Source organism: Rhinatrema bivittatum, chromosome 19, assembly GCF_901001135.1.
Source record: "Rhinatrema bivittatum chromosome 19, aRhiBiv1.1, whole genome shotgun sequence".
In the NCBI taxonomy this organism is placed as follows: Eukaryota; Metazoa; Chordata; class Amphibia; order Gymnophiona; family Rhinatrematidae; genus Rhinatrema; species Rhinatrema bivittatum.
Window position 1 is genome coordinate 10,158,998 of NC_042633.1, and position 12,062 is coordinate 10,171,059.

The 12,062-nt window shown below is 42.0% G+C and overlaps 1 protein-coding gene across 1 annotated transcript in view; it reads left to right on the plus strand.

Annotated features, from left to right (window-relative positions):
• The window catches only part of LOC115081130 (extracellular calcium-sensing receptor-like), a 36,607-nt gene extending 33,016 nt beyond the window's left edge, over nucleotides 1-3,591 (plus strand). The window contains exon 5 of the mRNA XM_029585637.1: nucleotides 2,651-3,591. Within this exon, the coding sequence (XP_029441497.1) occupies nucleotides 2,651-3,591 (941 nt within the window). The remainder of the gene's footprint in view (nucleotides 1-2,650) is intronic.
• Nucleotides 3,592-12,062: the final 8,471 nt, after the last annotated feature.

The window sequence follows — 12,062 nt, forward strand, 5'->3', positions numbered from 1 at the left end:
ACACATGGCAGGGCAGAGGACCCCTAGGCCACACACGGGCACACAGCAGAGCAGAGGGCCCGTAGGCCACACACGGACACAGGGCAGAGAGCCCGAAGGCCTCACACACACACATGGCAGGGCAGAGGGCCCGTAGGCCACACACACACACAGCAGAGCAGAGGGCCCGAAGGACCACACGCACAGTAAGCAAGGCAGGGCAGGGCAGAAGGTCCGAAGACCATACACAGCACAAGGTAAGGCAAAGCAGGGTAGAAGGCCCGAAGGCACACACAGCGCAAGGCAAGGCAAAGCAAGGTAGAAGGCCCGAAGGCACACACAGCGCAAGGCAAGGCAAAGCAAGGTAGAAGGCCCGAAGGCACACACAGCGCAAGGCAAGGCAAAGCAAGGTAAGACAAGGAAGAAGGCCCGAAGGCCTCGCAAGACAAGGCTAGGCAAAGCAAGGTCCAAGGACCACACGTACAGCAAGCAAGGAAGGCTAGAGCAGGGAGCCCAGGCGAGCTCGATGCCGAAGCACCAAGGGAACTGTCAGGCATGGTTATAAGGGAAAGCCCAGAACATAGAGTGGACAAGGGAGATGGACTGGGCCTGTCAGGAGAGCCAGCTCTAGAGGGACCCCTGGTGGTGAGGCGGTTGCACAGCAGCCATAGCCGTAACACATGCGTCTGCTCATGCCCAGGGTTGCAGCTATTTTATAGTTTGCAACGTCTATGTACACATATTAAAAGACAGTCTGACCATGTACACATGTACGCCACATTTTAAGTGGGCGTACAAATCCTGCTTCTACCGCATATGTCAGGGTTTTTAAAAGGGGCGTGTACCCAAGCCATTCCCAGTGTACCAGTTAATCCACCAGTTCACCCAGTTAACAGCTAGGTCCTCTATCCCCCTGGTTTGATAGCCTACACTGCCCCCCAGTTACCCCAGACCCTTTAAACCCCTCAGAAATGTCTAGATCCTTTTATTTTGTAAGTTAAACATCATCCATAGCAGAAGTATACGGCAGGGGACCTTGGTGCTTGATGTGGCGCATAAGTATTTACATGTACATCTCTTGGCCACACCCTGAAATGCCAATGCCCTGCCCAGATTCCGCCCAGGCATTGCCCCTTTTTGAAGACTAGTGAGATGTGCTTGCTGTGGGACATAAACATGCATTTTGACAGCTTTTAAAATTTGCTTGGCATGTGCCGGCCTGACATATATGTGCATCTCCCAAATTTGGCTTGCCCGGGCTTCTAAATTCACCATCATGTGCATAAAATATATGAGTGTGATTTCCTAAAATGGGTAAAGAAGGCTTGCATGCATACTGAAACATATGAACAGAATTTCAGGGCAGAAACTTGCATTACTTTATAAACCGAGGAAAAGGTGAGCAACTTTTAGAAATCAAATTTACCTGGGTTAATGGCTTTTGAAATTGCCCTATTAAAGCAGCCGGTGTATCAAAGAGCAAACATTGTCACCAAGATGAGCTGGCACCATGGGAAATTGTTTTGTGGGTGTTTAAGAAAATGTCCACCCAAAATCATTAGTGATGTAATATAAATTTTGGGACTGCCTTTGCAAATGGAAAATTACACCTGTTAAAATGGCAAATAGTGTGTCTCGAATTTTGCAAACGCAATTATATAAGCTATTTGCCCTTTTAACATGCATAAACCAATTTGCTTGATACATTGGCCTCAATATATGACTTTCACTTAAATTAATAAGCCGCATTTTTTTTTACCATAAAAGTCTTGTAACCAAAAGTTGAACAAGACAAAGACGTTAGAAGAGAATAAAGCTTCTTTAAAGATCTGTGATAATTTTCTAATTATATTTAATGTATTTACATTACATTACATTTAACCATTGATGCTACTCAGTAACATGTACGATTCATGGCTTTTAAGTCTTTGCTTCATCGCTGGAGCTTGGAAATCCAACACAATAGAGCCGTGTAGAAGCATGTTTGATATTGCATGAAAGGATTTTCAAATCATAACTTATGCAGTTATGCAGCTCTGCTTTGTGCTTTCAAGTATGGCTATGATTTAATATTTCCCCTGAGGAAGCTCTTTATCTGAAGGGTGAAATGAAGAATTCTTTGTCGGGATCCTTCATAACATCTAATAGGGAGCCTTTATAAAATCTAACATCTCTTGACTCTAATTGGAATATAGGAAAAGAAGGAGATGAGAATTTGGGAATTTTTATAAAACCTTACATCCCTTGATTCTAATGAGAACATAGGAGAAGAAGGAGATGAGGATTGATGAAGTTATTGAAAAGAAGATTGATAGCTGATTTACTGTGAGCATTTTTTGATGCTATATATCTATGTGAATTGAGTTAGCAATTCATTACATTTTTCTTCTTTTTATTGAAGGTTGTATGGAATGGAATGAGTGGGGTTAGTTGGAGTGAGTTTTTTTGATTGTTTTTATTGAGGTTTTATGGGCTGATATTTGGTCCCAGCGATGATTTATCACATGCTTGAATGTTAATTATATTGCAAAAATGTATTGTAAAAATGTATTTTTGTAATTTTGTATAACATACACTTGATTAAAAATTATTTTGTTAATTACAATTGTTCCTTCTATTGAAACTCACCTTTCATTGATCAAAGCCACACCTGGATTGCTTATTTTTACAGATGCCATAGAGTGCATGAAGTGCCCTGATGACCAATGGCCCACCAAAAGACGGGATGGATGCCAACAGAAGTCCATTGAGTTCCTGTCATATCAAGAACCTTTGGGCATGACTCTGGTTGTTATCTCCATGCTAGGTACCCTGATACCAGCCACTATCCTTATCATCTTCATCGGGAATAGACACACCCCAGTTGTGAAAGCAAATAACCGTGAACTCAGCTACCTCCTCTTACTAGCCCTTGTCCTGTGCTTCGGTTGTTCATTAGTGTTCATAGGTCACCCCACAACACTTACCTGTATGGTGCGTCAGATAGCATTTGGTGTTTTATTTGCCATCTGCATCTCATGCTTACTGGCTAAGACCATCATGGTGGTCATAGCATTCAAGGCCACCAAGCCAAAGAGTAACCTGAGGTCATGGGTGGGGCCACGACTGCCTAACACCTTGGTGTCAGCCTGCAGCCTGGTCCAGGTCCTCATCTGCATCATTTGGCTGATTGTGGCTCCCCCATTTTCCCAAATGAACATGAAATCCCAGATGGGGAAGATAATCATTGAATGCAATGAAGGGTCATTGACTACATTCTGGTGCATGCTAGGATACATGGGATTTTTGGTTACTATCAGTTTCATTGTAGCCTTTTTAGCTAGAAAGTTGCCTGACAGCTTTAATGAGGCAAAGTTCATCACCTTTAGCATGCTTATATTCATTGCTGTCTGGCTCTCTTTCATTCCTGCTTATCTTAGCACAACAGGAAAATACACAGTGGCTGTGGAAATATTTGCAATTTTGTCTTCCAGTGCTGGGTTGTTAGGTTGTATATTCTTCCCCAAATGTTATATCATCCTAATCAGACCAGACATGAACACCAAGGAATTCCTGATGAGGAAACCTACAGGGAGCACCAGAAAGCAAAGTAACTGCATTTTAACATATTGATCAAAAAATATCTGAACTTGTATGATTATGCCTTGTTTTCTGCCAGTACATTTTCTAAAAGTAGTAGTTCTAGCAACTGAACTAAAATATCATTAGAGGAGAAAGCCCTCTGAAGAGGTGAACATTAGAAATTTGAGCAAACATGGCTGACTCATGACATGAGTGTTCTCTTCCAGTGCAGTGCTATTAAAGTTTGTGATAAAATTGTAACCCTTTTTTAGTGGATTTACTTCTCCTTAGGGTCCATTAAAACATTTATCTCTTGGGGCTGTATCTATTTGTCTATTTTTCCCTCTTTGCTTTTCCCAAAGTGTGTGTCCTTTCTATGGAGGGAAGGATGACCTTCTAGACCCAGGCGATGTGGTGAAATCCTTCATGCTCTGTGCTCTCAGTGAGAATGCCTTGAGAGACCCCTGCCTAAGTCCTGCCGGCCCCGGTACCCAAGGGCTCAACCTGCGAGGAATGAGAGCTAGTATAGGTGAAGCTCCAGTGGGGTCTTCTCTGCCTGTTCAGCCTCCCGATAATGAGGATCAACAGGGGCCTTCTCCTGGTGGTAGCACCAACCTCGTCTAGGCTCAAAGGTCCACCTTCCTTACAGTTTGCTGAGGCCATTGACCCGACGGACCTGATTGGCATGCAGGCTATCCCCAGACTGGCCCAGAGACTCCAGCAGCAACAGCAATGCCTGGACATGCTGGTAAGATGGCTAGATGCTGCCTGAGTGTCCAGTGCTTACCCCCTGCTCCTAAGATGCTGCCTACACCCTTCTCTACCTACCTGCTCCCCCGCGGTACGCAGGGGATCCACGGCAGTATCCTGAGTTTCTAAACCACTGCTTCATGCATTTTTCCCTGCAGCCATCCCAGTTTGCCAGTGACGGTATCAAGATTACTTTCATCTTATCACTCCTGGATGGGAAGGCCCTGGCCTGGGCCTCCCCCTTGTAGGAATGCGGAGATCCGATGCTCCAAGACCTTCCACGGTTTGTACAGACTTTCAAACAGGTCTTCGATGAGCCTGATTGACAGACTGCCATTGCCAGGGGCCATGCCCGTTGGCAGAGTACGTGGTGGAATTCCACACCTTGGCTTCAGAACTAGGGTGGCGAAGGGATAGCCTAAGGAGCGTCTTCTTGGAAGGGTTGCCTCCTAAGATAAAGGACAAACTGGCCACCCGGGAGCTCCCCGAGGACTTGGAGGACCTTATTGATCTCTCCGGGCATATTGACCGCCGTATCCAGCAACGTCTCCATGCAATGTTCTCTCAACCTAACTTGATGGACTCTCTACCTGGGTAACATCAAGCTAGGTTGAGAGAACATTGCACAAATCTCATCTTTGGGTGAGTTTACTCACTCCAAAGGTCATCAAATCTTCATAAGAGTGCACTGTTCTGTTCGTACGTCGCACTCTGAATGTCAAAGTGGCCCCTAATCCCTACACTACTACCTAAACCTCACCTCGAGTAGGTAGGGGGGCCTCCTATAGAGGTATAAATACCTACCTAGTATGCAGGCCTTATAGCTAGTCTGTCTCTCTCTCTCTCTTTCTCTTTCTTCTTCTTCCCCCCCCCTCCCTGTGGTGCTAGGTTCTCTCTCCCCTAACAGCTTAAAATGCTATTTGCGAAAACATCGCAAAATTCAATAAAGCCATATTACATGGCTTAACACAAATTTATTTTATTTATTTAAAAACATTTCTATACCGTCTTTCACAACAGGAGTTGACCAAAGCGGTTTACAACTTACAAAATAAAAAATAGGAGATAACAACTACAAAATAATTAAGATAAAAACTTAAAATAAAATATAGAAAATCATATAAAATAAACAGAAGAATAAAAATTAAAAAAAAAATACAATTTATATTTAAGCCCTAATTCTAGGTATAGTTAAAATCCATGTAGAGAAGAATCAGTGAAAAAGACTTTATTGGATCGTGCTCGACTCTGGCTGAGTTTCGCTCTTCTAGGAGCTGCCTCAGGGGCTATTGTAAAAATTATAAAACACACATACATACATAAATATGTGTAAAATCAAATTAGACATAAATTACATGAATAAAAGAATTGAACATAAGAACATATATACATATACATAAATTTCTCAAATGCAACATAAAATTATGTTTGTGTACAAATATCTATAAAATTAAAAAATTATAAAAAAAATAATAATAAATAAAAACATCACATGTATGTACACAAGGTATTGAATCAAACATGAAATAGTGTGATTGTGGAAGAGCCAATAGACGTGGCTGACAAGTTATCTTATTTATATTTTTTGTACACATCATGATCTTTGTTGGAGTTTTATTGGTTAAATAACACTCACTTTTTCATTGCTTTTCTTTTTTCTTCTTTTTTCTTTTTGCTCTTTTCACAAGTACAACTCAACATTGTTTCCCATCATTATAATTATCCATTGCCTTTAAAATATAACACCTATGTTTCATGAAGCAAAATCTACCTACTTCAAAAGCACGTGTTCTCTCTTTTTCTCCTCTTATGTTTGCCATTGTGATGTATTCACACACATACATGTGATTTGCTTATCTTAGTATCATCTGCAAAAAGGCAAACTATTCCTTCAAATCTCTTTTCAATATTGTTTATAAAGATATGTTAAGCTTCTATATACCTAAATGATGATAAGAGATAAAGTTATCCTTTAATAGCTTGTTAAACTACTCTCCACCGTTATGTTCTCCAAGTTCCACACCCTGTTACAATGTAACCCACTTATCTCGTTCCATGTAAACCGATGTGATAACACATGTTGAATGTCGGTATATAAAAGCAAATAAATAAATAAATGGGATATTATTGAACAAAACTGGGCCCAGGATCAATCCCTCAGGCACTCTGCTAATCGCCTTTGTCATCTCAGAGTGAATTCCATTACCTACTACTCTGTATATCAGTCAACCAGTTTCTTCTAATCTAGTTCACCACCTTAGGACCCACCTCCCGACTGCTCAGCTTTTGTGAGCCTCTTGTGTGGGATGGTATTAAAGGCTGTGCAGATATCCAAGTAAAACATGTTCGGTGTGTATACCCTTGATCTAATTATTTGATATACCTCTTATATAAGCCTGACATACTACCTTATAGAGTTCCAAAAGAGTATTTTTAGTTTGGTTAATATGGTATTAAAAGTTTGTTTGGTCTTTAATTATCCTGCAGTCTAGGATACAAACCAGCCATACAGTGTTCCAAGTGTAACAATTCCTGGAATGTCATTGTAGATTTCTACTTCAAGTGGCTTTTTCAGCCATTTACTACAAAAATGCTAATTCAGCTATTCCTAAGATACATAATGGAAAAGATGGTAAAAAGATGGGGGGGGTTTTTTCCCCTTATGAATGCAGTGTGTTACTAATTTCAGAAGTTAATCATACGTTTTATGAATATTTCTAGCAGCACTGCTAAATCAGATCTATTGTATTATCTGAAAAAATGTTAACGTTGACATCAATGACTTGTTTGGTAGTTATGTATTATACAGTAACATAGTAAATGCCAGCAGATAAAGACAAAAATGGTCCATCCAGTCGGCCCAGCAAGATGTTTAGGGTTGTAACTGCAGCTCCATACAGGTTACCTTTAGGGTTAGGAGGCCGTATCCAAGCCAAAAAAACAAGTGATGGCTAAATCTCTCTCTCCCAATGGGATTGATTGCTTCTTTCAGTACAGAGGGGGGCCTGCCACAGCAGTAGAAGCACAAGAGTACACTGCCTCTGCCCTACCGCCATCATGAGTGAATTTGCTCAAACGTCATTGAAGTAATGTAAATGGCCAGATGGATAAATGTATGGCGTGAGATATACCCAGATGGATTCCTTGAATGCATTACTGGCCGGTTGTAACTGGCCCTCCATTACCCTCATTTATTTATTTTATTTAAAATGTTTATATACCACTTTTGAAACAAATAGTTCGTCAAAACGGTTTACATGATATAGTATACATACATAAAATACACCTAAAAACTCATTAAAACATATATAAAAAGGGATTAGGAAGGTGGGACTGCTTAGATTAACAGGGGGGCTTAAGGGGAGGATAAGGTTGGTAGGTAGAGTGTGCATAAGTAGCTTATTGGGTGGTTGGTAAAGAGTTGAATGCCATAAAGAATAGGTAGGTTTTTAGGCTACGTTTAAATTACCTGCTGGATGATAATTGTCTTAAGTGTTCTGGGACCGAATACCAGAGCGTGGGGCCTGCCACTGAAAAGTCACGTTTTCTGGTAATATCTAGCTGTGCCAAGTGCACTGATGGGATTTCCAATAGATTTTTATGTAGTGACCACAATTGTCTGCATGGTTGATAAATACGGAGAAAGGTGCAGAGCCAAGTTGTTGAGTCATTGTATATTAGGTTATATAGAATAGATGAGATCTTGTACTGCATTCTATAATGGACTGGGAGCCAATGCAGAGAACAGAGGATTGGGATGATGTGTTCCTTTTGAGAGATTCCAGTCAACAAACGAGCAGCGGAGTTCTGAATAAGTTGTAGAGGATGAAGTGTGTTGGTGGGAAGGCCGAGATAAAGAGCATTTACACTTTCAGATAATAGGAGGACTAGGGGGCACTCCATTAAGTTAGCAAGTAGCACAATTAAAACTAATTGGAGAAAATTTGTTGCCAGAGGATGTGGTTAGTGCAGTTAGTATAGCTGGGTTTAAAATAGGTTTGGATCAGTTCTTGGAGAAGTCCATTAACTGCTATTAATCAAGTTGAATAGAGAATGGCCTCTGCTACCACTGGCATCAGTGTTTGGGTAATTGCCAGGTTCTTGTGGCCTGGTTTTGGCCTCTGTTGGAAACAGGATGCTGGGCTTGATGGACCCTTGGTCTGACCCAGCATGGCAATTTCTTATGTTCTTATGTTCTTATACAGCACTAATGAGTGCTGACATATGTACATATTAGGAAACACACTGAAAGTTGATTTGTTCTCCAATAATACTTTTACTGAATTGATGTGTAATGATGAAATGGTCTTTACAGCTGTCCTTTCATGTCGAGATGTTACAATGTCATTTTTATAACATAAGCGCATTGCTGCGCACGGTATAAAATACAATACCCGTGCGCACATGCATGGCCGATTTTTATATCGGCGCGCGCATGTGCGGGCAGGTGGCATCTTGCGTGCACAAGGTGGGGATTTAAAAAAAAAAAAATGCCTGGCGATGCCATCCAGCCATTCCCAGTTCCCTCCCAATCCACTCTAATTAAGGAGTGAACTGGGAGGGAAGTTCTCTATCCCCATAGCTAGACTTCCTCCCTTTTCCCCTCTCATCCCCAGCCCCTAAACCCCACCTAAATATTACACATTTTTTTTGTTTTAGAACTTACTTCCTCAGCCCCCACCCCTGCCCCACCCAGACTCCGCCTCCCAGCCCACCCTTTTTACCGAGCCCAGCACTTCCACGCGTGTCGCATGGCCCGGCCATGCGCGTATCCCCCGTTTTTTGTTGCGCATTGGGCTTTTAAAATGTGGCCTTATGGGTCCAAGAGGGTGGAAATGACTCTTAGCTCAGCAAAATCTCTAACTCCCTATTCGTGACAGCTTTTCCTTCTTAGCACCCCAGAGTAATTGCCCCTTCAACACATTCAAAACAGGAGACTCTATCAGCATGCTGCCCCTGTTAGGGAAACTAAAAATTTCCAAAAGGTAAAATGATGATCAGAGGGTGATATATTAGAGGAACTCACCAACTACCTTCTTCCACATGGGGGGAACTAACTACCCACACATTGTTTCCTCCCCAACAAGAATTGGTTTATTCCTGAACTGGTAGAGAACCAGAAGGGCTCTGCACTTAGGGGCAGATTTTAAAAGCCCTGTGCGCCTAAATCCAGGTGGATTTACGCACGTAGGGAGGTTCCGCGTGCCGGGCCTATTTTCAAAAGGCCCGGCGGCACGCATAAAGCCCCGGGACGCGTGTAAGTCCCGTGGCTTTTCTGAATGGGTGGACAGGGGGCGGGGCGGACAGTCTGGGGGCGGGGCGGGAGGCGTGGCCAAGGACTCAGGCACAGCGGCTGTGCTGGGGGATCTCGCGCCGGCACTCGTGCCGGGTAGCGCGCACAAATGTACGCCGCGCGCGTAAGTTTTAAAATCCGGCCCTTAGAATATCAAATAGCATGGAATAATATATTAAAATGTAATGTATATACATGTATAGATAGATAGATAGATAGATAGATAGATCAAACTTTGCTCTTTAGTTCCCTTTTCAGTTAATACAGGTAAACTATCACCAAGGGAGGGCGTGTACTGCAACAAAAGAAAGAATCCCACCTGCACCTATATGGTAAATGCAGACAGAGTTTGGGTTTGAAGATTGACTAAAGAGTCTGAAGATAGATCTTAAGGTTCACCTCTGTTTTAAGGTCCTTTGGCAATAGAAGAGTGCCTGGAGTGTTTATCTTGTGGTTATTACATCTATAACTTGGAAACTGATCAGGGCAATTTAATTAACATCAAGAACGATTTTGATTGTAACACCATTTATTGTCAAGCACTTTTGGAAGAATTTATTCCGATGATTATACCAAGGGACCTTTTTGGGATGATATCTTACAATATTTGAGATGGCCATTATTTTGATATTTGCCTCTGTTTGAAAAGAGGTTTTGGATAGAGGTTTTAATAAGCGGTTAACTGATACTAGTTGTGTTATTGAATGATGAAATAAATAAAAATAAAGATTTTTCTGTTACTATAATATTTTCTGCTCCTCATTAATAGGACTACTTCCCTTTTACTTCCCTGCATCTCGATGGTAAATGCAGTTAGAGTTCGGGTTGTGGGTTACCTTACAGCTACTGGGATAGAAGAGCCGTGCCTCCACATGTACCACCTCTCGCTCTTCCTTACATGGACCAATTGTTTCCACCTTATGCCTTGTAGCAGACTACCATGTTCATCCACAATGCACCGGGAGAACTTTATTCTTTTTTTTACTGGTAACATAAAACTGAATTTAGGTATAAACAAAGCTGGGTGTGTGTGTGTGGGTTTGTGTCTTGGGTGGGGGAGGGCTGGGGTAATACAGGAAAATAAACATGATTTTTTTTTTTTTTTTTTTTTGCCGTAAATGGTGTTTTCCATAGATAGCTGGATGAATTAGATATGATGATGCCAGGGAAATGAAGAGGATACTTTGAGTGCAGTAGTCCACGGAATCTGCACTGCTAGGATGGTGGTGTGAAATCCGGAGGGTAGGTCAAAGGCCATAGATGTGTGCAAGCACATCATATCCATTGGAAGCTTGCATTTGATTGCCTTTGGATGTGAATTTGGATATGGGTATGTAACCGAGGGAACCCCATTCCTTAAACAGGGATGGGAATGAGATACAATGTAAGAGTAATGCTAAGTTTGGCGGCTCATGGGACCTCTTTGGGAGCTGCCACATTCACCTCTGCCACTGCCTGAAGCTGCCAGAGGCCTCCCGTCATGGCAGTGTCCCCTCCATTGCCGAATGCCGACAACCACAGCTGACAGCATCATCCTGGCCAAGCGGTCGCCGCCTTCCCATAGTCATGCATATGCATGTGCACACATAATATGGCCCCCTGGCTGGAAAACTTGAATGGCTCCTCCAGAGGATGTCAGCATCCTGGCCTATGTGAACAAAGGCCCGCAGCAGTCCCTGGCCTCAGCAATGGCTCTCCTGCCTTGCAATGTGTGTTGCTTTGAGTTCCTGGTTCCTGTGCCCTGCGTTCCTAATTCCTGCCTTGCTTCATCCAGCATTGCCTTAAACAACACTGAGACTCAGGTATGATGAAAGTGGGATCAGAGAGTTAGGACTCACCTTTAAGGTTGGTCCATGGGAAAGGAACGTACTATTATGTTCCAGAAGTCAGTTATGTTATATGTGATTACGACTATTGGACGCCCATGAATTTCTAATGTATTCAGTGATACAGTTTAATATAACCTGCTTGTAAATAGTTGCTGACTGGTTCATCCAGAAAATAAAGATAATTGTTTGGAAGTTTGGTGTTTACTACACTTATTTAGCCAGCACTGGGGTGAGGCATGGGCTCAGAGTTCATGGAGGGGAGTTGATGGGTATCCGCCCTGTCCAGAAGAGAATGCAGTTATACAGTATTCCTGCTGTTGCTATTAATGTCCACTTCACTATCTGAATGACAAAACTTTACAATCTACCAAAGATATTTGGAAGGAATAACCCTTAAACAGTAGGGAAACCCCTTCCATCATTTTATGTACCCCAACAAGAAGAGAGAAACAAGGCAACTCAAGTTTTCTAATATCCCAATCCTTCTTATTATTGAAAATACCAATTGTTTAATCTGCCTTATTATATTTTTACATTTATGTAAGTAAATATGTTTGCATTATATGAGATGGCAAATATAACTGCAGCATAAAAGACAATTTAATTTGATTATTATAGATTTCTTGGTTTTCCTAACATTTCTAGGACAC